At 35.1% G+C, this 26475-nt stretch overlaps 1 protein-coding gene across 1 annotated transcript in view; it reads right to left on the bottom strand.

Annotated features, from left to right (window-relative positions):
• Nucleotides 1-23475: 23475 nt before the first annotated feature.
• The window catches only part of DKK2 (dickkopf WNT signaling pathway inhibitor 2), a 91733-nt gene continuing 88733 nt past the window's right edge, over nucleotides 23476-26475 (bottom strand). The window contains exon 4 of the mRNA XM_016160835.2: nucleotides 23476-25891. Coding sequence (XP_016016321.1) covers nucleotides 25641-25891 — 251 coding nt within the window. The 3' untranslated portion in view covers nucleotides 23476-25640. The remainder of the gene's footprint in view (nucleotides 25892-26475) is intronic.

The following is a 26475-nucleotide window of genomic DNA, read 5'->3' as shown; positions in this document are numbered from 1 at the left end:
AAAACAATCTGAAGATTCCTCAAAAAATTAAAAATGGATATACCTTTTGACCCAGCAATTGCACTTCTGGGTATGTATCCAAAGAAAACTAAAACACTAATTTGTAAGACTTCTTTACCTCTATGTTCATGGCAGCACTATTTACAATAGCCAAGATATGGAAACAACCAAAAGTCTATCAACAGACGATTGGATAAAGAAGTTATGGTTCATATATACAATAGAATATTACTCAGCAATAAAAATATATGAAATCCTACCATTTGCAACGACATGAATGAACCTAGAGGTTATTATGCTGAGTGAAATAAGTCAGAGAGAGATAAATACCATATGATTTCACTTATATGTGGAATCTAAGGGACAAAAAGAACAAATTAATTGAAAGTAAACTCACAAATATAAAGGACAATCTGGTGATGGCCTAAGGGTAGGGGTGTGGGGGGCCAGGAGAATGAGGTGAAAGGTTAAAGAAGTACAAATTAGTAATTGATAGATGGTCATGGGGATGGGGAGCACGGCATAGGAAATGCATTCAGCATTAATGTAATGGCTTGACTGAAGTGCCAGAGGAGAGAAAGAGTAATTGGGGAGGGGGGCATTGTTTCATTAACTATATAAATGTCTAACCAATGTACTGCATACTTGAAACTAATAATAAAATTTAAAAGAGAATAAAGTATTGATATGTATTACAACATAAATAAATTATAAAAATTTTCTAAGTGAAATAAACCAGACATAAAAACTCACATGTTGTATGATTCTCTTTACATGAGATGTCCAAAATAGTCAAATCTATAGACAGAGAAATCAGATTGGTGGTTGCCAGTGGCTAGGGAGAAGCAGGAATGGGGTGTGACTGCTTAATGAGTACTAGGTTTTATTTTGGAGTGATGCAAAGATTTTTATAATTGATAGAGGTGATGGTTATACAACATTTTAAATATATAAATACCATTGAATTGTGTGCTTTAACAAAAATTTTGTGTCATATGACTTTCTCCTCATTAAAAATAAGTAAATAAATAAAAATACATTAAAGAACATACAAATTTTTGAATTTGTATGGAGATATCAACCATGTTTATAAATGTGAAACTATACTTAGAAAATATGTCAGTCTCCAAATTTTCCATAAATTGTATTTCACAGTATAACCAATTCATATTCCAACAAATTTTTATATAGAAAGAGTTTATATGGAAGACACAAATAGCAAAGAGTGGGGACTTTCTATCAGGTATTAAAGCATTGTATAAAGCTATTGCAATAGCTTCTGGCATCTACCCAGTATGTAGAAAGCTGGAGAAAGCATCACTTCCACTCTGACAAGAAAACCCAAAAGTATCAATAAAATCACTATTGCCTTTTACGTCCTCAGTGAGCTGAGGTTGCAGGGTGACTTATTCATCTCTAGTCTAAAGATGTACAGCTGTCCCCAACTTGTACCTGAGCATGACATGAAAACAATACTGCCTTACAAATTGATAGGAAGAATTTGCCATTTACAAATTGCTAAAGACTGGATGTAGGTGAGTGTGAAAGGTAAGTTCTTGGGCTAGAATGAAGGGCAAATGTGAAAGCTGCAGATACGAGTGGAGTTTGTGTGAACTTATAAGTTCTTCTCCACAGACCTCAGGTGGGCACTCACCAGAAAAATTAAGAGTCAGGCAGGAAAGCAGGAAAGCTTTAGTGTAAGCTTGAAGGAGGGTCAGACTGCTGATAAGGGAAAGGCGCTGAATCTACCTGGACGCTTCTCATGTACAGAGTAAAAGGTTAGTAATGCCAAGTACTAATTCTCCCTAATTCGATCTATACATTTATTGTAATCCCAGTAAAAATCCCAGGAACCTTAGAAATCAGAAGTTCTAAAATATACACAGAAAGGCAAAGAAACTAGAATATCCAAAAACATTTTGAAAAAGAACAAAGAGGGCATGCAGTATCATATTTCAAGACTTACTCTAAAGGTACAGTAGTCCAGGCAGTGTGATATTGACAGGCGAGTCATATAGAACAGCAGAACAGAAGAGAGAATCCAAATAACCCCACACATATTGTCAACTGTTTTCAACAAAGATGCAAAGGAGCAATTATAGCCTTTTCAACAAATGGCACTGGAAAAATTAAATATCAGTATATGCACAAAGTAAGCCTCATAACATAAAAAAAAAATTAAGTCTAGATAGGCTATGATCTTCATTGTAAAATCTAAAATTATAAAACTTTGAGAAGAAAACATATGAGAAAACTCTTTGTGACTTTGAGATAGGGTAAATACCTCTTCAAAAGCAATATCTATAAGAGGCAATATTGATTTACTGGATTTCTTCAAAATTAAAGTTTTCTGTTCTTCTGAAACATTGTTAAGGAAATATATGTCAGGCCACAAATGGACAGAAAATATTTGCAAAACACATATCTATAAAAACACTGTATGCAGACTATACAAAGAACACTCAAGACTCAGTAGTAAGTAAACAAAAAATCCAGTAAAAAAATAGAGGCAATTTTGAGATACTTCACAGAAAATGATATAAGGGAGGCAAGAAAACACAAGAGAAAATGCTTAAGATATTATTAGTTATAATGGGAAAGTAAATTAAAATCACAATCAGGACTCATAAACACATACTGCAATGATAAAAAAGAGAATGAAAGAGAAAAAAAAAGAAGGAAGGAGGGAGGGAGGAAAGGAAGGAGGAAGAGGAAGAGAGAGAGAGAGAGGAAGAACAGCATCAGTTGTTGGAGAGGATGCAGAGCACCTGGAAATCTCACACTGCTGAGAGAACACACAATGTAGTTGCCACTTTGGAAAACAATTTGGTAGTTTCTTATAAGTTTAGACATATAACCCAACAATACTGTTTAGGTGAGTATTTATAGTAGCTTTATTCATGTCACCAAAACTGATCTTTAAAGGTGAATGTATCAATTATGGTATATCTGAAAGATGGCTTACTACTCAGCTATAAAAAAGAAAAAGTTACTGACATACAACACATGGATTATCTCAAGTGAATTCTGCTAAGTGAAAGAAATAATTCTCAAATATGTACATGCTGTATGATTCTATTTGTATGATATTCTGGAAAAGGCAAATTTGGAGGAACAAAAAGACAGACCAGAGGATTTCAGAAGCTAGGTTGGAGGTATATGTTGACTACAAAGGAGTATGGGGGTATTTTGTTAGAAAGGTGATGGAATTCTTTTTCATATCTTGGTTATGGTGGTAGTTACATTGACTTGTGTGTCAAAAATTATAGAATTCTATCTAGAGGATAAATTTCAATGCTTATAAATGATACCTTACTATACCTGACAAAGTTACAATAAATTCATAATAATGAAAAATTATGAAACTGGCATAAAAACAGAAAACTAGACCAGTAGAACACCACTGAGAGTTTAGAAAGGGATGTACATGTATGTGAGAACTTAGTTGATGAATCATCAATACAAAACAATTGGGAAAACTGTCCACCATATCAAGAAAAACACACCTCAACCTTACTATATTATACCATTGGCAAAAGTGGATTTTAAGTGGTTTATCACCTAAATGTGAAAGGTAAAACCATAGGCCGATAGAAAAAAAATATTAAATTATATCTCTGTGACCGAAAGTTAGGGGAGTCTTCTTGAATTAGACCTCAAAATAGAAAACTTGAGGTGAAAACTGAATTTAACCACAGAAAATTAATTATTTTGAAATGGTACGTGGGAAATACAAATGGCTAACATGTGTTTTTAGAGAAATGACATAACTCATTGACAATGAACAAATGCGAATCAATAAGCACATTTAAAAGTTACATGTTATTTATTATTGGAAATGGCCATTCAAGAAAATAAGTTGGCAATTTTTAGTGGAATTAAGTACTGATATACCTTTAGACCAAGTAATTACACATGTGAATGCATTATATATATATATATATATATATATATATATATATATATATATATACACACACACATACATACATGATTTGGACAGGATGAATATTTCCATGGGTTCACTGCAGTAGAGTTTTCCATAGTAGGGACTTGGAGACAATCTATGCATCTGCAGTACAATAATACATAAGTAGAATGCGATGGAGGAAATACTCTGAAATACAGCTCACCAGTGAGGGGCAATAAGCTAAATGCCCAAAAGTTAAGTTTTTTCACCTTAAAAAGGAAGTAATAAGAATACAAGCACAGTGGAGTTACTGTGAAGATAAGTGAGTTAATATAACATCATAGTTTGTTTGGGCTGCTATAACAAATTACCACAGACTGGGTGGCTTATAAACAACAGAAATTTATTTCCCATGGTTTTGGAAGCTAGACATCTGAGATCAGGTTGTTAACATGGCCAGGTTCTATTGACGGCCCTCTTTGAGTCGCAGAGTGCCACTTCACCTTTCCTCATGTGGGGAGAGAAGAGAGAAGAATCAAGCTCTTTCAAGACTCTTAGAAGGGCTCTAATCCTGCTCATGAGGGGCCCACCCTTATGATCTCATCACTTCGCAAAAGCCCCACATCCTATACCATCACACTGGGGGACAGAGCTTTAACACATAAATTTTGGAGGAACATAAACATTCAGTCCATAACATACAGTATATATAAAGACTTGAAGACGTACCTGAGAAGTTATAAATAATAAATATTCGTTACCACTATTTTTATTGTTGTATACAAAAATGTAATAAGATGATCTTTTAAAGTGATAAGTCAAAAAAGTAAGAAACCGAGTTTAAAAGGAGAGATTGAGAGATTGAGAGAGAGAGAGAGAGAGAGAGAGAGAGAGATGCATAATTCCCACCACTGTTGAAGTGCCTAATTCTGCAATTTGAGATAGAGCATTGCAGAAGCTGATTTTCCCCTCATCTTGGCTCTTTCTACTAACATCTCAATAAACCTTAAACATCTGAAATGCCTTATCTACCACTAATATCAAACTCTGAATCTGTACTGTGCTTTGTGTGTTTACTGCCCCACAAGTTTCTTTCCACCATTCATTCCTTTTCCTGCTCAGAGCTAAACTGTAAACATGTACCATTGCCCTCTGCTGGATGAACGTTTAGTGTCCTATTAAGAGTAGAGACTTGTTTTCCTTAGCTCTAAAGTTTAATTTTGTGTTATGATTAATTCATAAAATAGTACTAGGGCTACTTTATAAAGAATTTGGATGCTGGATTATATATCATAATATCTTTTTCCTTTTATTTTAGTTCAAAAAATGTTTAAGTATTTTAATGGAATATGTTCATGGAGTTAGTCTAGTCTCTCTGTTTCAGTGGTCTATGCATATACATAGTGAGTTTCATTTTATTTGCTTGGTATGTTGATTTTTTTCTTTGATTTAGTAGAAATGTTTGATATTACTCTTTCAAAAATAGTATCTCTATTAGTTCCAACTTTGAAATCTGAATTTATGCTTCCCATCTCAAATACATTCATTTGTTAGACTATTATGCTATGAATTTATCCTCTTAAGTCAGTTTCTGACACCGAGACTTGTTCCAAGGTGGCAATTGGTTTCTTGAGAAAAAGGTGAATTCCAGGGGAATGATGTCTTCATTTCTCTTGGTAGCTACTTCGATCTTAAATTTTCTTTTGGTTTGTGTCAGCTACTAAGCTACAGAAGCCAAAATCTCTCTTAATACAATCACATTGATAGCAAATAACAGTTAATAATCTATTTGAAAGATAAAGAATATTGATAAGAATAAAAGAATTATCTTTTGAAAAAGGTAAAGTTATGAGTCTCATGAAGTTTAAGTTTTCTCTTTATATTTACAGCGAACATTCTTAATTTTTGTTTCTTGACTAACATTCAAGAAAATTAAAATCTTGGAAATAACTTTCAGAATTTAACTCGCTATAAATGATTGAGTTAAGTATACAATTTTTCTTAAAGTTGCTTGTAAGCTTGTTAATTTATTTTTATTGTATCATTAAGAACTATACATCATGTGCTTTTCTAGTGTCTGCATTGTAGTAAAAGTCAGCACCCCTCCCCCACGCAACTGAAATGTCACTTGCTAGTGACATTTCTCAACAGAGTTGTTTTAGTTCTATTGAAAACTAAGTGCGATTGAAATAGACAGCTCTAAACCTCCAGCCTTGTTTGTGAATCAGAAGATAAGTAATGATCTGCAGCAGGAAAGGTTTGTTCTCTGTAGAAACTTGTGCTCTGACTCTTATGCTCTTATGTGCCCAGGAAGAAAATCTTAATAACTCAGACAAACACAGAAATGGCAAAAAGGGCCCTAAAAGGAATGATAGTATTTGAGAACAATTATTTGAAAGAATATAATATGGGCAAAGAAGAAGCCTCTCTTGGAGCGAGATGTGAGAAAAACGGTCGGAGAAATAAATTAAATGAAACATAAAAGGTCTGGCACTGGTTTTGAAAACTATTAGCAAAGGTGGACTTCAGATCTACTCAATGGATACCTCTCTAAGGTAGTTTATATGAAGTTCCACCTAGCAAAAGGAAAGTGATTTGGGAAAATTCATATTGAATTTCATTATGAGAACAACAGTTAAAGTTTATCATTTACCTGCTTGAGTGCTCGAAGACTGTACCTCAATATATCTGAAATTTTATTGACTGACTGCCAGGACATAATGACTATGCTAGAATAGCCAGAAAATTGGCTTTGTATAGCCAATTTTAAGAGGGGGCAGTAGAAGTTATATTTGATATCATCTTTTGTTGTTGATTTGATGAACTTTTTTTGCCATCTTGCTGTAGTTTGCCAGCCTATAGTCAGCCAATCTTCCAAATGTGGGAGGACCAAAATCCACAGAGCTATCTTGCAGCCAACCACTGATGCATGGGTAGGCTCAGTGGAGACTAGACAGAGAAAACATCCAGAGTACCTAAAGATGCATAAGTTATAATTAATGGTTATGGTTTTTGACCCCTGAGTTTCGGAGTGATATATTCTTCAACTGCTCTTCCCGATTCCAACTTAGCTTCCTTTATTCTGACTACCAGGATGATCTCATCAAACCATAAATTAGATAATGATATTCTTCTCCTCAAAACACAACAATGGTTCAGATTTCAATCACAATAAAGAATAAGGTCCTTACAAAGGGACGAAAGCCCTACAGAGTCTGCCCACTGGCTACCCTTCTGCTTCCATCTATGACTCCCTCTTTCACTCACTTTTCTTCAGTTACCTTGGAGTCCTTGAAGTCCACACACTCTCTCGGCTTTCCTGACAGTCGGGCATTTGCACTTGCAATTTCCTCTGCCCAGAAATGTTTTTTCTCTAGCTGTCCTCATGTCTTACCCCTTCAACTCTTGACTCAAATGTTACTTTCCCTGACTAACTACTTGAAATAGCAGCCCAACTCTACTCTGACTCCCTATCTACCTTTCACACCTTATTTTTACCCCTATCACTTACCAGCATCTAACATACAATGTATTTTATTTTTCAGCTTTTAAGTTATTTATTTTCTTATTGTAAACTACATGACATCAGAGATTGTTGTCTATTTAGTTCACTCTTCTATCCCTAATCCTTAAAAAGGGCTTGGTTTATAGTGATCTTCAATAAAGAAATTGCTAAATGAATGAACACATGGAGTATCTTTTTGATGACTATGCCTAGGTTTTCCAGTTGTGTAAGTCAATAAATATTGCAATTTGAAACTCATTTGGTTTAATTTGAATTTCTGAAATTTGGCTTCTGAAAGAGTTCTGACCAAATAAGGTGAAATCTAAAGCTAAAAGATAAGACAGAATATCCTTGAGAGAGTCTGGAAAATATGAAAAAAAAAAAGATCTAGATTTCTTAAAAAATCAAGTTTTCTGGGCAGAAAGTAACAATCTAGAAGAATGGATAGAAAATTAGCATTATGGGATTCCAGAGAAGAGAATGTTTTTAGACAGATCAGATGGAAAACAGTGTTATATTTTATCAAGTGGCTAAATAAAATACAAGTTGCACCTTTTTGCTTAATTTTTTATTTCTTTCTTCATGCATATTGTGTAAGGCCTCCTCCTTGTAAAATACAATATCGTAGAATTAATTTTGTAATTTTTTTTCACACTAGGATTTTTTCACACAAGGAACTTCTAAGCCTTGCATTATTTTCTTGTGGATAACTCATTTGGATTGGAACACCAGTGGAATGGTACAATTACAAAGACCAGAATCATTTCATCTAGCTTCCATTTTTTTTCTTATAGTTTTGGAGCTTTTTCCATGAACTAAAAACATTTACTCCAACCCCTTACTCTGGGAAGAGTTTCTTCCTGTAGTAATTTTAGACACCATAGGGACCACGTAAGGACTCTATTTGATGAATACCATGAATTAAAAGAAAGAGAAAAACCAGCACAAAATAAACACTTTATTATAGAAAGTGTTACCTTTTAAAGATTAGCAGCTGGGATTTCTATATCAGGCAATCAGAGCTAAACCCTTGTGTATTAATGCACTAACACGTTCTAAAGACTTTTAAAAAGTGTTCTGCAGTGAGGTTGTGCATGTTCTCTCACTCTGTCTGGGAGCTTTCAGGTGCATAACTTCTAATAAAGATGACCTCGGCTCACTCTTCTCCATTCCCAAGGGAATGGTTCTGCTGAATAAAATTTCTCAGCTTATTCATCACTTCTCCTTGAGGACTCTGATGTGAAGGCTGCACATGAAATCATTCTATCTTTCCAAGTGATAAATTTTATGTTCCTTTATGTTACTGAAAGATAGCATTAGGCTCTAAGAAAGACTCCTTCAAAACCAAGTCCACTACATTCCCAGGTCAGACTGAGAATAGGGTCTTGGCCACTGCTTCTCCAGAGGTGACCACCAGAGTTCCTTTCACTCATTCAGAGATGAAGCCTGTCAGTAAGGAGGAAAAAATGTGTCCCTATGGCCCATTTTTACCCTGAGCCTTTTTTGACAGAACAAAGACTGCCAGTTGGACCAAAATTGCGGTCCTTTAGTTATGTGCTGGGAACTTGAGTTCTCTGGGAATAGTGCCAAGACCACCAGACTCATTGAACTCACAACTTTTTACCATCACATCATCAGAATGAATTCTAGTCCCTCTGGTCAATATTGGATTCCAACCAATGTGAGTCAGGTGAAAGGTTACTAACTTTAAAATTATTTTGGTTTTTTTCCTCCCCCTCTATCCACTTCCCATTGTCCTAGTAATTAACCTGTGTTTGTCACTTCTTTATACAAGTTTCTATGTCACTGTGTACTGGATTCCAGGCTACTGGTTGACAAGGTCTGCTAAGCTCTGTATTGTCATAATCATAAAAATTGAAAAATTTTAAACCCTATTTAAGAGGAGTTAGTTTATAGGAAAAGATTACAAATAATGAAAATAGCTTTAAAATCTGACTCTCATGCTGCATGTGTAAAAGTAAAAATTTCTAGCTCATCCTTTGAGTCTTGTCTTTCAGAAAAATTAAAACTTATATGGACACACTGGCTTGCTTGCCTTGTCTACAGAAATGCCAATGGAAAATAATTACAAGGACGGGAAAGCACAATCAAATTCAATTCAATATATAGCACCCACATCTGCAGGAATAATGACATATCTCAAAATTATTTTTGCTGCAGATGTTATCAGATTATTCTTCAGTATCCCATAACTACTCCTTTTTTCTTAGAAACATATTTTTTTCCTCATAAAATGAGCATGGGAAATGGTCATTCTTCACAGGCATGAGTTTCGACAACAATTTTCATCATAATAGTCAACAAACACTTAATGAGAATTTGTTTTGAGCTAGAAATACAGATGGAAAACAAGTCATGATTTTCTTTTAACAGAATATTTTCCCCCTAGTGATGCTGAGCTAGACCCTGCTGGTGGATTGAAGTGCATAGAGAAAACATAGAGAGGAAGGATGGGGGATATACTGGAACTTTCAGAGTCTAAGGTTTGAATAAGCTCAAAATATTCAAATTTAACAGTACCACCTAAAGAAGCTGCTCAAAATGCCCAATTCAATCCACAGAAACAAAAATTTACTAATTCTTAAAAAGAAATGTCAATATATTTGTTACCTAATATTTACAGAGTTCCACAATAAGTTCTTTGTTTTTTGGTTTTGTTTGTTTGCTTGCTTGCTTTAATTTGTTTTATAGGTCAAAATATCTGAGTTTTTCCAAACAGAGTGGCACTACTCCGGTCTTCGATTATCTCCTTCGAAACAAGAAAATTGCCTCCATAATACTATTAAATATGAAGCTGAATCATCTTTGTGCTGTTAGAAATAGTTACTCATCAAAGTCACATCCACCAAAGAATTAGTGTGAAAGTATCTAGAAAGGTGCGTGTTCAGGGTGAAGAAGCCCAGATCTGTCCTCCTGTTAGCCAGATCTTGAGCTTCCTTCCCCAGAGAAACAGGCTGAATGTTTTCTAGTTGTAACACCTCACAGGGAGTCAAGACTTCTGGCTTCTATTTCCAGATCATGCAGTGACCTTCCCTGTGACCATGTGGAGATGGTTACCCATGTGCAGGAAAGAGCTAGGATGCATGTTTAATGTTCGCTCAGAGCATCATGCCTGAAAGGTGTTGCATGCTCTTAGAGAGAGGAAGGTTAGAACATGATGTCATTTCTTCCAACATATGCTCAGATGTTTTGAGAGAGAGAGAGAGAGAGAGAGAGAGAGAGAGAGAGAGAGAGAGAGAGAGAGAGAGAGAAAAGATAACTAAAGCAGCGCTTTATTTTGGGAGATGTCAGGAATTGAAGGAGAAGTGGACAGATAAGTAGATGGCAGTTTATTCTACTATAAAGCACAACTTTTGCATCATGTCACTCTGACAAGTGGAATTTAAAGAATTTTTCTAGCAAGGTGTGATACAAACTAGAAATGTTTGATGAAAGAAAATAGGGAAGTGATTGGGGACCTGAAAATATGGACTTGATTTGAACTCTTGGATGAAAATCCCCTCTTCTGGGTTGTTTCCATAACTTGTAATATTACAGTGCTGACATTTGCATCTTCCTGCCCAAGATTAGCTATTGAGGAAGTAAGAGCTCACTCAGTTCCACTGCTTTAGTGAGCACATAAACCATGACATCTCCTGGAAAGATAATTCTAATTAAAAGATAGTAAACCCTCTCAACACGAGTAATAGAATTATACACAATTGTGACATTTGCCTGAATATAAGGAAGAAAATTTTTTTTATCGTTATCTACATCTTGGTTTGGGGTTGAAAGAAGTCATAATTTTCAGATGGTAATGTCAGATCCATTCCCACAACACAGATTAGACAATACCACACACACAAATTTATGGTTTCAAAGGAGAAATCTCTTGTTTTCAAATATTTATCTTTAATCATGGACTACTGGCAGGGAGGAAAAGTCACCAGTTGCTCATGAAAGATACAGTATTTTGCTGTCAATGATAAACACTACACAGACACTGATACTAGTTTCTTCTCTTATACCTGTTGCTATTCAGGACCTCCAATTCTCTGCCACATTTAACATTAACCATATATATACTTTGCATTTCTATTAAGATAATTTCTATATTCACAATTTAAAAAAAACACATTTAATACTTGAGAAAACTGAAGCAAAAACATTACCTCACTTTTCTCCTCTATAAAAAGATGAGATTTGACTAAAACATAACCTCTTCTAACTTTAAAATTATTCCGTTGTGTAATTTTTTAACTTGCTAAAAGTTACAGATTTTCCAAAAGTATCATGACATTGCACTTAATAATTTTAGAATAAATTACTTTAAACATCTATTGTCCTCATCTCATCATTTTATGATGATTTGGTGCATTTTTTATGTGTTTGTTTCTTTAAATGTATCTTGTTCCAGAAAGAACTTAAGAGATGAAATAAAATATGATAAAATATGATGAAATAAAATATGATAAAACTAAAGCAAAGAGAAAATAAGGAATGAAATTACAATGAGGATAGCCTTGAGAATTTCATTAAGTTCACTCTGTCTCTCAGAGGTGAGTCTCACATTTGAATCTTATGCTGCCAAAGGCCAGATGAAACGGCAAAATAGTATTTTAGTTTTTCTGAAGTAGTAGGCCTCAAGATGTTGGCTGACTATACCTGAGGGTCCTTTAGATCCTTCAGGAGATTGCAAAGTGAAACTATTTTTATAACAACGACAACAAAAAACTATTTGCCTTTCAGTCTCATTCTCTCATGATTGCAAGGCAGAGTTTTCCAGAGGCTACATGACCATCACTGGATGGTGCCCCCACTCTGAAGGCGACTGGAATGTGTGCTGTGTTTGCTTGCATTTAGAAATTTTTGTTTCAATTCCTAATATGGTAATTGTTAATAGATATAACCCACATAAATAATGGCACTTTGGGGGATCCTTGATCATTTTTAAGAATGGAAAAGTATCCTGAGAACAGTTGTTCTAAAATAGGAACAATTTGGTATGTTTTATCTTTCCTTGTATTAAAACCTGAACATTTTCTTTCAAACAAGTTAAATATTAATTATTCTATTTGATTATGGGCAAATGAACAACTTTTAGATTATTATGATGTATTATAATCATCAAAAGAGCAGTAGGTCTTATTGTTCTCTTATTCTGAGGCTTTTGGTTAAAGCTCCTTTAAGGAACTGATAAAAGCTATGAACCCTCTCAACCAAACATAACAACTGACACACAAAATAGTACAAAGAATTTTGTAATATTTTTGAACATCTTGAAGTCTCTTTGTTGACACCATAGGGTTCTAAAAACTCCTGCACAAGGACACAGAAAGAGACCCAGATATCCTGGTTCCTTATAATTAATTTCTTTAAATTGCTTTAAAATACAGTTTTAAGGTAAAATTGGGTAATGAGGTAAAGAGAAACTTAATGAACAGTGGTTCTTTTTTCTCTTCTTTCTCTTGTCATCTCCGTTTCTTCCCACAGCATAAATACAGAGAAAGTGTAGTTATACAGTAAACTCATTTTACACCAGAAAGGAATATTATTTCTGGTCTTCTTAATGTATAGGAGGTTTTTCAGACTTGGCTTCTATTCCTTACATCCTAAAAATAATAACCTCAATTAGATAGCAGAAATCCATTTCTTTGGAATATTCCAATGATCTCAAAAATATTTCTATTATTGCTAGTCTCTTTGATTTTAAAAACTTGGCTACATACAGCTAGGTGAGCTGATATAGAACTGCAGAGACTCTCATGAGGACTGTTTAGTTACAAATAAAGCTTCTGAATTCACTAAGACGAATTTATTGAGTGCCTCCCATTATCCAGACAAATAGCATGGTATACGAATAGCACAGTAGAGCTATTTGAGAACAGTATGACATTTGGCTGAGACTCAACTAATTTATGGAACATAATTCACAAGTAAATAGACATACACGGGGGAGATAGTGTAACAATCAAGCAGAATGGTTAAAAAGAATATTTCTAAATACGGACACCTTGGTGAGTGATAACATTTATTGACGAGCAAATATTTTAATACAGTCTATCGAATTGGTATAAAGACAGTACCTGACGCATAGGGTTATTGTTAGAATTAAATTTAGTAATGCATATAAAGTACAGAGAAAAGTGTGTGTCACATAACAAGTGCTCACTAAATGTTATTACAGCAAAGTGCTGTGGAATGTGATGCAATGAAAAATGCAATATGAATTTGGAGAAGAAAAGGATCACCAGGGGTCAGAAGTATCTAAGGGAAAGTTCATGAAAGAGGTGAGGTTTCAGCTGTGGGGTTACTAAGTGGAGTGGGGAGTTATAAAGTTCTTGGTGCACTGTAAATTTAAAATCTAATGGAGGAAGGGGATCAGCCCCAATATGTATAAGCACAAGTGTCAGAAACATGGAAAGAATGCTGAGGTCTCTAGAGATAAACATAGAAGTGCTAAAACACAGGCAAGTGGAAAGGATAAAGAGTGGGTGTGAGTTATTAAAATGATTGGAATGGAGCTAAGTATATTGCACTACTTATGGGACCAGACTGTTCCATTCATCCCTCCCAAATTAAATTTCACTTCTCTCATAGGAATCTTTTGTGGTTAATGGTTCCAAAGGGAAGGTTTGTCTTTTATTTTATTTATTTCTGAGGAAAATATAACTTATGCACACAGAAAATATGCACGCATACATACCCACACCCCAAAACTGAAGCGCTAAAACTACGGTTATGTGCCTTTTATGATATTTATGTCTTTTGTTTCATAATTGAAAGAATTAAAAAAATAAAGGATTATAGAAGGAATTTTGGAAAAGGCTCACAAGTACACATTAATGGAAACAGATATTTCTACAGGAAAAGTTTCAAGGATATTCTTGAAATGGCTTTGCAATTCTTTGCCGATCTTTTTAATGGTAATAATGATATACTCTGGCTTTATTAGTGCACTCTCTCTGATTAAGAATCCCCATTGCTCTAATTGAAATAATGCCATCTGGTTTTAATACTGCACAATAACTCTTTTACTCCTTAAACCCAGGGCTGAAGCAGCATTCGCAGTCTGGACCATGCAGAGGTCATGTGATATTAGTTCACTTGCTGTTGCAATTTATGAGTTTACACTTTATGCTGGAGGGGGCTGAGAGATAGTGGTACTAGATATAATAATATAAAAAAAATGGTGTAATATCCAGAAGAAAACAACAAGATACTAGAGCTGTGTGCATACATGCTAGATCCCCCTCTCACAATGAACTTCTGGTTCTAGAGAGACCTTTTTGAAGTGGACCTCTAAGAACTAAGGAAGTAAGCCATGTGAAGTTCAGGTGGGGGTGTTGGAAACCATACTAGGCAAACAGCCTAAAGAAAAGGTGAGTTTGATGGGAAGAACCTTGGTGCGTTCAAGGAACATAGAGAAGATAAGCTTGGCCGAAGTAGAGCAAGAGAGGCAGGAGACGGTGTCAAGAAGGAAAGCAGAGGCCATTCTGAGGGTAATGGGAGACTGGAATTGTCGTGTGACATTTCATTTTTTTCTAAATGTGCAATAAGAAAAAATTCCAAGCTCAATTAAAAAGCAAACAAATAAACGAAAGGCAAATAGTGCTCAGAAACATTACAGCATGGTGGGAACCAAAAAGCAGACAACCCCTGCCCGCCTTAGCTCTAGTCAGTTATTGATAGAAAGGCAGGCCCAGCATTTTCCTATAGTTCAAGGTGGTTTTTTTTGTTTTATTTTTCAGGAAAATCTAGAAATCCGTATTTTTATTTGAGAACTTTTAATTTTCTAAATGTTAATGAATGATAAAAATTTTCCAAAAATCAGTAAACAAGCCAGCACTCTATAGACTACACTAAACGTGTTTGGAAGCCAGATGACAACCTGGCCGTGTTAATTTACCATTTTTATGATGTTACATCTTGACTTTCACAGACTGTGAATGAGAACTGTGAAAAGGAAAAGCACATTAACATTTATATGTGGGTCAGATATCAGTCAAGATCCTGGCAGGAAACAAATGGTAGATAGAGACAGGCAATTGAGGAGAGATCGATGAAGGGACTATTTATAATGGTATAGGCAGTGTTAGGAAAAAGCAAGAAGGGGTTTTGATACACTCCGGACTAGTATCAGCAGGTGTTAACATGGCTAGGTCTGAAGGATGTGCATCCCCAACTGGAGCCTCTGATGGACAAACAGCCACTACTAGACTACGCTACATCAAGGCAAGAGCCAAGGAGACATGCCCTCTAAGCCCTATAGTCTCATTGTCAGATCTTCCTCAGGTATCTTTCTTTGGCCAAAGCCAGCAAGAAGCTAGAAATTTAAGAAGCCCACTGAAGCAATCGATATCAGTCCATCTCTTGGGCAAAGGAAGACCATTCAGCACAGTCAAGTACATTTTTTTTAAAGTGATTTCAAGTATATCACAACTTAATAATTATAATGTATCAATCCAATAATCAATAAAGATCTTTCCAACTTTGGACATTTTGTGGAAACCAGCTACAAACTAAATGTCGTGGCTTTTTTTAAACCAGTAAATTATGGTCATACAAAATCTGTTTGTTTTTTTCCATGATAGGTTTTTTCATTTAATTAAAATTATTGGAATAGCATTGGTTAATAACATTATATCAGTTCCAGGTGTACAATTTTATAATACAGTATCTGTATATTCTATTATATGCTTACCACGAAGTCTAGTCTTCTTCCATCACCATATATTTTATTGCCTTTGCCCTCTTTATCCTCCCCACCAAATTTATTACAGAATTATTCACAATAGCCAAGACATGGATACAACCTTAGTGTCCTTCAATGATAATTAGATAAAGAAGATATGGCACATATATACAATAAAATACTATTCGGCCATAAAAAAGATGAAATATTGCCATTGTGGCAACATGGTTGGATCTTGAGAATATCATGCTAAGTGAAATAATTCAGATGAAAAAAGACAATAAGCATATAATATCATAAAGTCTTTTCTTACCTGCCTATGATTCTTCAAGTTGTAGCTTCTCTTCAAGGAAAGAAATACTGCTCAAGAGTATCTTTTTGTATTCTGGTGAAAATTACTCATTGAATTTTGTTTTTAAGAAAATAAAATCTAAAACAATCAACTTAACTTTTTCTGTAAGGAGCCAAACTTAATGGATGTTTGGATGAATGGATGGATAGATAGATGGATGGATGGATGGATGGATGGATGGATGGATGGATGGATGGGTGAGTAAATGGATGCCATCAGTGAAGCACTGTTTATAATATCAGAAATTATCATTCCTCTGGAATCTGATAAATTCTCTAGGCCACAGAAGGCAAATAAACAAGTACAGTAATATTTTAGAAAACTACACAAAATAACTTGACATACAAGTAAAGCACAGGTGTAGAATCAAAGCATATTGGTCATAGATTGGGCTAATATCAATCTCTACTTCCTCTGACCTCCAAACCAGTAACACGGGCTAGTCATTTTGTTCAGTCTATATTGTCGCTTACCTGACAGAATAATTGGACATTTTTTAAATGTATGTAGTCAAAGAATGATTTACACATATTTAAAATGTTTAGTAATTCTGTGTATTATCTAAATAGACATTAATATTTTGGTAAGGGGCATAGAACACAGTACAAGTTAAGTGAAATTATAAACTGACTTTTTTTAAATGATATTTTTAAAGAAATGGTGATTAATTTTTGCTCCAAGCTATGTTATCACAGCAGAATGTGAGGTGGGGTGGGATGGAAATTCAATTATTATTTTAGTGTGTTAGTCATACCCAAACTAATTCCAGCCATCTACTCCCCAAATCCTGCTTGAAAAACTTTATTCCTGCTTTTCATGCAAATTTGAAATTTTAAATAGCATTTCAATTGTCTATATATCATTTGATATAGTGTTTATTTGTAGGCTTTAGAAATTGTGGAATGTTACATACTTATAAGCTATTCTTGTTAACATCACCCAAAATACTAAAGGGCAAGTTTGTTCCCTCAAAAGAAAATGTGGAGGAATATCTGTTGGGAGAGAAAATGGTATATTGTTAGCCCTAATTCCAGCACTAACTGCTATGATTTGGGGGAAAATAAGAAAACTGATTTAGGAAATACTAAGTAAATCCAGAAGTGGAGATATTGTTATGAAAGACAGCCTTTAGCCTCAGCTCTGATACTAATAAGCTCTGCGACAGTAGGCAAGCCACAGAATTCCCATAATTGTAGAAGAGGTGATTCTTTCCAATAAAGGCCATATAAATTAATGGATAAGAGTATAAACTCTGGCCTCAGAAAATCAGGATGTCAAATCCTGGCTCCATCCCTCTTGGCCATGAAGAATGAGATGGTGTAGATACCACTAAACCAACATCTGGTCTATATTGTAAACATTTGAAGAAATAAGAGTTACAGTATACTATAAGGAACAAAATATAGTAACATACCTGATAGCATTCTGCATCAATGTAAAAGGTGCTATATAAACAGCAGTGGCTATTATGATTACTCCTGTGTCTACATCATATGAGAGAGTCCTTAAAAAGAATTTTCTTTGCAATTAATTACGAGATAAGATCTGGATTCTCAGTAAGATGACCTGAAGAATCAGAACATTGAACTAGTGTTATATTCTGTTTGGACAGTCCCTAAATCATTGGTTTTTCTGAGAAGCCCCCACTTCTAACAGCCAGTTTTCACCCCATCAATCCTTCCCATTAAGAGCTCTTTTTGACTTATTTCAAGGCTACCAAAATGAAACTTCTTCCAAGGAAAGTTCACATATTCTCTGCTCCCTGGGCCTTTTCTCGAGTTGCTCAGCCTGTCCCTTTCCTCCAGATGGTCGACCTCTTCAGTCTGTCCCATTTTAACACTGGGTTTTTCCTGACTTTTTTTCCTGTTAAATAACAGATACCCTTTCTCTTCATAGCCTTAAAACAGTGTTTTGAGCAACTTTATACTCATTAAAGAAAAAAATACTAACTGCTTTCAAACTGTGTTTACCACTTTACTGTAAGAAAAGTTTTGGATAGCATCTCCCCATTTCTCCACAGCTAACATTGATTTTTCACAGCCCCAAACTGAAGGCCAGACTGTATTGAGAGTTCACTCCCCATGGAGAATTCAAGGCCCCCTGAAATGCGAAAAAGAGCTTTGCTCAGTTTTCCTCTGAGGTATTGTAAAAGACAGCATCACTATATATGGATCTTGGAAAGTTATAAGACATGGATGTGTGCTAAATAGCTTGAATGTTACTGTGAAATATCTGTAGAGAATGCTCAGTCTTCATGTTATCTAAATAAGCTTTAAGTCTGTCGTATGATTGGGCACAGAATAAACGGCTGTTGGAAAAGACAAGAACACAGCTGTAAGAAGCAATAGGCAAAGTAGGAAAAAAAAAATGGAAGATTAAAAATCTTGATTTCAAAGTCTGCTTGAAAAGCTTAAGTAGGACTTAGAGTTTTTACATATACCAGCTGATCTGATGTTCTCCATCTCTGTTACTAGGCCCCGGAGGCTGACTGGCCATTAAACACAGAATGATGACTAGTGTAGCAGGTGCAGTGAACTGGGAAGGTGTGGAGCAAATAAAACAAGTCCATGGCATCTATAAGAAATGTTGACCCTCAGGAAATTTTAAAAGGTTGCACACTGTGGTATTCATGACGTATGTGTTAGAGGTATGATGGCAAGTGTATTTCTCATGAAAGTACCTCAATTACTTGCATATTGTTATTTCTTTAGAATTCCCAGGTCCTATACTATGCAACCACTTACGACTCAAAGAGAACCATGACTTGCTCTGACAAACAGCCTTTTAATGCAATTCATTGGATGAATGTCAATGGGAGTGTTTCCTGAGCTACACCCTTTGCTAAAATAATTTTCTAAACCTACTGCTGTGAGTCAACTATTCTCTTCCCATAAGTTTTTCTTGACACCCCTTGACATCTGTGTAAAATCCTTTTAGGATTTCCAGCCTTCCACATGATGAATCTCTTTCTTACGTGCTCTCCTGAACCTCTTCTCAATCTCTGTGTCCTGACACCTGTTTATTCCCTTTTCTATAACTTCTCACCGCCATTTTGTTCTTCCATTTGTCTGCAACTGCTTTCCTTAATGCAACCAACAAGTTCTCTCTTGACGTGATCTCTCTTTATGGAATTTTTTAAATTAAGTTTCCAAAATGGCTGGTGAGAAACTTACAAGGGGGAATTTTCTAAAGAATTGCTAGGATTCTACTGAGGACAATTTTTTCTTTATATATTAAATACCAGGCCACACTACAAAAAAGATATTTTTAAAACTTTTCTTATCAACAATTTCTCTTTCTTTGTTCCTGGTCCTCATGGTAGGCTAGAGAGATTCTACTCTTTTTCTCAAAACCCTCATTCGATCCAACAGCAAAATCAGTTGGCTTTATCTCCAACAGACCCAAAATCCAACGATTTCTCATGCCTTCCATATTTCCTCACTAATCTAAACCACAAGCAGTTCTTGCCTGGGTGGACTGAAGCCTCTTCTCCACATAGCAGCCTGCGTGATCCTTTGAAAACATGTTATCTCATGCTACTCCCTTGCTCAAAAGCTTTTGGCAGCACCAAATCTCTTTCAAAATAAAAGTACTTATGATGGTCAATAACGTTCTACACAACTTGACCCAGTTCCATCTCTGATCTCATCCTCTATCTCTCCTCTTGCCCCATCTCATCACAGTCTCCCCCTCACCTTCTCATTGTCAAATGTTTGCCTTATTCTTCTCCTTCCTATACCACTGTTTCTCCAGTTCTTTCTATTGCTAGCCCCTCACTTTACTCAGGTTTCTGCTCATAATTTTTTTCCTCTAAAAGATTTTTGTTGACCACAGGATCAAGAATAGCACTTCTCATCTCCCTTTGCTCCTTTATCCTGCTTTGATTTTTTTTTCATAATGATCCTTTCTGTGTCCTATAGTACATATTGAATTGTCATTTAGTTATTTTATGCCCTCTTAAGCTATTGCTCTAAAAATAACTGAAAAGGAAGAAAAAATGAGAAGATGAAATTTATTGGCTTAGTTCTCTGCTTCTGCCCACTGTGTCTAAAAAGCTGCTTACCACATAGATGTTGGTCCCAGTGAGTATGTGTTGAATGAAGAAAAGTAAGTTGGGAATGTATTCTGTGCCACTGGACACCCTTTGTTAAAATCATTTTTGTAAGTCTCAATTTTATTTCAGGATTCTGCTAATGTGCTTCTACAACTAGAACAAATGCAAGAATGAGGGAAGAATAATTTCACAGTATGAAGCAATGGAAGCAGTCACCATAGCACACCTAGCAAGATACCATGGTGGTCATATCACCTGACCAAACCTATTCTCTGTTAAGCACTGGTGATGCTTTGACTATGCTAGGTACATAACAAAGAAGTCCCAGTGAAGCTAATACCATGGTAAATTTCTAAATTGACCAGTTTTACATGAAGGCAACAGTGCCTCAAATACCACACATTCTCTAAGAGTATATGGAGCACACAGGTAAATTCTTCTCCCACCCTACCATGTGATAAAATATCATGCCGTAGCTAAGACCTTGGTGGGGCATTTTTCTCAAGTACCTGAAAGTATATAGGTCATGGGTTCCAAACAGCTGATTTGGATTAGGTGAAACTTTTAGAAATGCAAAAACAAAGATTTTCCCCATCCGTCTCCCTTCATTCAGATTCCAAGCATCTCTGCTAGAGTTTTTGACAACACCATGTCCTAGCACATTCCTTGAGATATCTGCTCTTAGAGCTAGAGATTGATTTGTTTTCCAAATGTAGCAACATCTTTTGCTTAATCTTGTTTGTTCTAAAAATTCATTAGACTTTATTAAAAATAAAGTCCGTCATTTTAGTGAGACACCGTACAGGCCATAGCTGCTGACAGAGTTCCACTAATCTCAGGCATTGGGAGCCCCTCTGCTGCAGACAGCGCAGAATATGAAATAAGGGTGTAAAATTTTAACCACTAATTAACTGGAGGAATTTGTATTTAAATTTTTTGAGGCTCCTTATTTTAAAGAAGAAGATAAAGATAACAAATATGGACTTTAATTTCTTTGAACTTCAACATATTTTGATTTTAACATGTGAGAGGATTTAAATATTTAATTTCTCCTAGGGGATTATTAAAGGAAGAGAATTTATAGTCAGAAGTGGGGTATCTCAGTATTGTTGGATTTAATGATTGAAGTACTTTTATAGATTTTATTATCAAATATCCAATCTGTCATTTAATCTTACTGCAGAACCTCTGATAGACTGTGTTGGATCATATGACAGACATAATTTGGAATAATTAAAAGAAAGAGGAATATCTTCTAGTCCTGAGTATAGTGTGGTCTTGAAGCCAATTAAATTAATGAACTGTTTTCATTCGTTTTGCAATCTTTGGGTGATACCACCATTGGTCCTGAGAAGATCCATACAGTAGGAGTGATTGGCATTGGGGAAATGACTTCATCAAGTGCCGTTTTAGTAGATAGCTAATTTTGGTTAAAATCCATATTTTCACCATAGATGAGTGGTTATGTAGAATGTATGGGTTTAAAATATAAAAAAATCTGGGGACCAATGCAGTAGGTGTTTCTTTGATCTAATTCTTAATATCAGTTTAATGCGGAGTGTATAATTATCACTCCATCCTTCCCTCACTCCTCTCATGTGGTACTAATTATCCAGTTTTGGAGAATTTCAAATGAAATTTTTGAACGAGAAATACAATTTCATCCCTTTCCCACCCTTCTTCTTTGGCACTGCCAGAAGAAAGTGTGTCGTTCTGCTCTGCCCATCCATGTTATAAGTGTTACAGGAGCAGCTCCCTCAGCTAGAACTTACGTTGTCTCATCTTCCTTGAGAATGGCACAGAATCTCTCTTTTTGGTGTCCCTTGCCCACAGATGCATGCCACATTTTCCAATATTAACTTTATCAGCCATAGAGTAATCTGTCATCATCTGCCTTTCTTTCTTAAACTTTTTTCTCAAATGGCCTGAATTTGGGGAAGGATAAAAGTATAATTGATTGTTTCCTCAAATCCTAAGGCTACAATAGGGTATTTTGTTTCTTAGCTAAAAAAAGGAAGTCAGGACAATTTGTCACTTCTCAGAGCATCTCGCTGAGCTCAGTGGAAAAGAAAACATTACCCATATGATTGTTATAAAAATACACTGTAACTAGGAAATATAAATGTTCTCAATTTGAGGAAATGGATAACTATTTATGAATACAATTAAGCGACTAATTAGAAATGTGGAGATTATTTCAGCAGTGCTTGAGGTATATTTAACTCTGACCTCTAGCTCTGGGACTATTTCAACTTCATTAAGCTGCCATAGCTATACTTAATCTATTCCATTATGTTGCAAATGTTTATTTTTCCACATTTCCAGCCCATTAACAGCTCTAAAATAACATGGGCTCTTACAACCATTCTCAGTCTCATAATTAGTGAGTACTGTTTGTCAAACACCCCCAACATCCCTGTGTTCAGGAATCAGAGGAAAGACCTTCCCAGGAGGTAGGTTTGAGGTAACTCAGGGCCAGATAACTCAGTCAGTGCCCAGACAGACATATAAAGATGTTTTGTATCTTCTTTGTGCCATAAGAGAATGAATCAATACCTTAAACATGTTGGCATTTCTATTTTGAAAAATTTTAACCTGGAAAGAAGATTATAAGAAATATGCTAAGTGGCTTCAAGTGTTTTCAAAAAGTTTATAGAGAGTCCTTGTTTTAAGATGTTTCAAAAGAAAAGTAAGGATAAATGGGTGGAATATATAAGCTGAAATACTTGAGCTTAATGAAATAATAACTTTCTAACAATTACACCTCTAAAGCCATGAAATAAGCCGCCTTCGTTAATAGTAAACTACCTCAAATCATCTCATAGTGCTGTTGTCCAATGAATTCCTACTCAGACTGCAAAGTCAGACCAAGCCCAGTTGAACTTTGAGAATCTATGACTCGATGAAGGTTTTTCCCATAAGCAAAAGAAGGAAAGTTGAATTCAGTTTTTGAAGGAGAAAAATTTAATATATTTTATCTTATTATACATTTCCCCTAAATTACAAAGTCAAATGCTGCAAATATATTCTGCTACAAAGCTTTCTGTAAGAAATATCTCTATAAGAAAATACATCTCATTAACATTTCCTGTAAATAAATTACTTCAAATAATACTTTTTGAAAGGATGTACATAAGGGAAATAATGCAGAAACCAGATTGAAATGTATTGCTATGTAAAAAATGTTTGACTGAAATGTTCCATTTTCATGTTGCCAAGCTTTAGAAACCTATTTGTACAGGCTTTGGTTCTTGGATAGATTAGTTTATAATTTTTATTTTAGAAGACATGTAGAGAAAACGTAAATCTTAATCATCCTAGTAAATAGGTGTGGGAAGCTGAAATTCTTAATACGCATGCAGGCTCAGTTTCAATTTTTATTGGGAGAACTTGAATTTGAGACTGCAGATGAGGTTTAAGTAAAAGAAAATTAAGGAGTGACTTTCACTCTTTAAAAGTAAAGGTCAAAAGTAACAACTATAACTTTTTTTTTCCTTATGCTTTGGACGTACTATTTAGAACTGAGTAAAGTAAAAAAGTAACAAAATGGTTTCAAAGAATTGAGAACCTGTGGTTTTTATGGATTAGCAATATGTAGATTTTACAAGTTATTTCATTTACATATTTTTTTTATCTCAATGGCTGCAAAAACAGAAACTATATCTTTGGCAAAAAAAAACAGCTGTTGTAGATAAAGATGGTGCAGAAAAATCAGATGGTGCCACCAGCCAGTTAGAAGCTTATCGAGGACAGTGGAACCTTACTATGCACTACCTGCCTTGGGAGTTGATTTCATGACAACGTCTCATTTTATTTTAGTACCTCGAAAATATTAAAAAAATATATTTGAGATCAAACAATGACCTTACACTGAACTCATCTGTGTGATAAATATCGAAACAGCAAATTCCATGGAAATTTCCATTTAGGTTGTGCAGCCTTAGGCTTCAAATATAAAAAGTCATTTTGTGCTTTAGACATATGATCTGTGTGCTGCCAAAACCTGGATGTTTGACAGTTTCCCCCAGTTCCTTGCTGTGTTTCAGTGCAGGCAGATACAGCTCCAGTCTCTATTATCAGCTTTACCCTACTATATTGCAGAGTACGTAAAGAATAAATGTATTTACCAATCTAATTCTATCAAAACATAGGGAATGCCAAAGCTTTAAAAAATAATGATCTCTATTAGCTTTGTTTCCCACATATTTTGGATATCTTAAAAAGATTTGCACATCTGTGAAAATTCTGCTCTGTGCTATTCATGATTAATGGGATAAGTTGGAAAATAAAATATATTCAAGGTAGTAATCACATACAATCAAGAAAGATGCAATGTCATTTCTTTAGACTTTTAATGAACTACTTTTGCCCTCTTATGCTAAGTATAGGTTCTTACTAAGTATAGGTTCTTACTAAGTATAGGTAAAATTAAATTTTGAGAAATATAAATAAGAAGTTTTAGGAGAAACAAGTTTGCATTTTTCTAAATACTTTGATAAAAGACCTGCAATTATCTGAAATAATTTGGAAAACACTGACTACATTTTTTTCTTGTCTAAAGGCCTTTAATTGAGCAGTAGAAGCAATGTTCCAAGTTAAAAGGTGATTCTGTGTTGCAAATTTACTATGCTCCATACTTTCATTTTTTATTTAACAACTTTTTTTATGTTCTAGAGCCTATTATAAACCAAGATATACTGGGAGTATTTTATTAAACTATAATTTTAAATAGAAATATGGCTTTGGGTTATTTTACAGACAATCACCAATCCGAAGGAAACTGATCCTCCAATGCAACCTAAACTTTTGGAAAGTCATGGTATACGTCAGTAATTTTCACTGTGCTTTTTTTTTTTTTTTTTCAGTAACTGCATTTTCACAAATGTGTACATTATTTACATAAACAACTTGCATAATGGAAAACACTGGTTGTACTACATTTGTCACCCTTTCCGATCAGCTCAGATCTCTTTTTCTTTCTCTTGCTTGCTCTGCAATCTATATACTTATCATGTTCCTTATTTTTACCATTCTTCTGAGATTCAAATTCTATTTTCCACCATGCTGTGATGCATTAAATGCACAGATTCACAGTCTGCTCATGATGCTTTTCTTCTAAGGTGATTATATTTTCTGACACACGTGAAGTCTGGCTTTGGAAGAGTAGGTAGCATCTTTCCATACTTTACAAGACAGACCCTTGGCACAGTCACACCGCTGGAAAATTTCCAGCCCATGGGAGCCCTTCTTGCGCTGCTTGGTACAGACTTCGCCCTGATGGAGCACTGGTTTGCAGATTTTGGTCCAGAAGTGACGAGCACAGCAAAACCCTTCTACACAGTCTGACGATCTTAGGCAGGGGTCTCCTTCATGCCCTACAGAGGTGATGATCAAGATATTACCATGACACTTTAGAAAAAATTTGACTTTGCGATCAGTAGCACATAAATTACTTTTACTTATGCTGTTTTCCATTATGTCTTAGATTCACATTGATTGGCTCTCTCTAATCATGTAAATCCATTCTTGTTTATTTTCATATTTGCTGTCTGAATATCAGGTTTAATAAACAGCTAGACTGTACTTCATCTTCTCTTTTCTTTATCATGGTCTGCTTTTGATATTTCTCTGATCATCATCAATATTATCTTTTTCCTAGGTGAATAAAAAATAAGTAAATAAAAATAATTGCTTCTAAGTTAATTATTTTGATACCTTCCTGAAAGGTGTAAATGAACTCTGATTCAAGGAGAAGGCTGAAATTCTCAGAGATTCCTAAAATCACGTGTCAGAATCTCGCCAGGAAAACAGAAACCAATTGTTCAAAACAGAAGATATTTAATGTGGGGAACTGGTCACACAGATAGTGTCAGGGCTAAGAAGTATCAGAGGATGGATGGCATAGCAACACGGCAGGAGCCACTACCTCCCCCTACAGGCTGGAGGATCCAAAGAAGCA

This window comes from Rousettus aegyptiacus, unplaced genomic scaffold (assembly GCF_014176215.1).
Source record: "Rousettus aegyptiacus isolate mRouAeg1 unplaced genomic scaffold, mRouAeg1.p scaffold_m13_p_10, whole genome shotgun sequence".
Taxonomy (NCBI): Eukaryota; Metazoa; Chordata; class Mammalia; order Chiroptera; family Pteropodidae; genus Rousettus; species Rousettus aegyptiacus.
The sequence above is the reverse complement of the archived record's forward strand: the minus strand, read 5'-3'. Positions and strand labels throughout refer to the sequence as shown.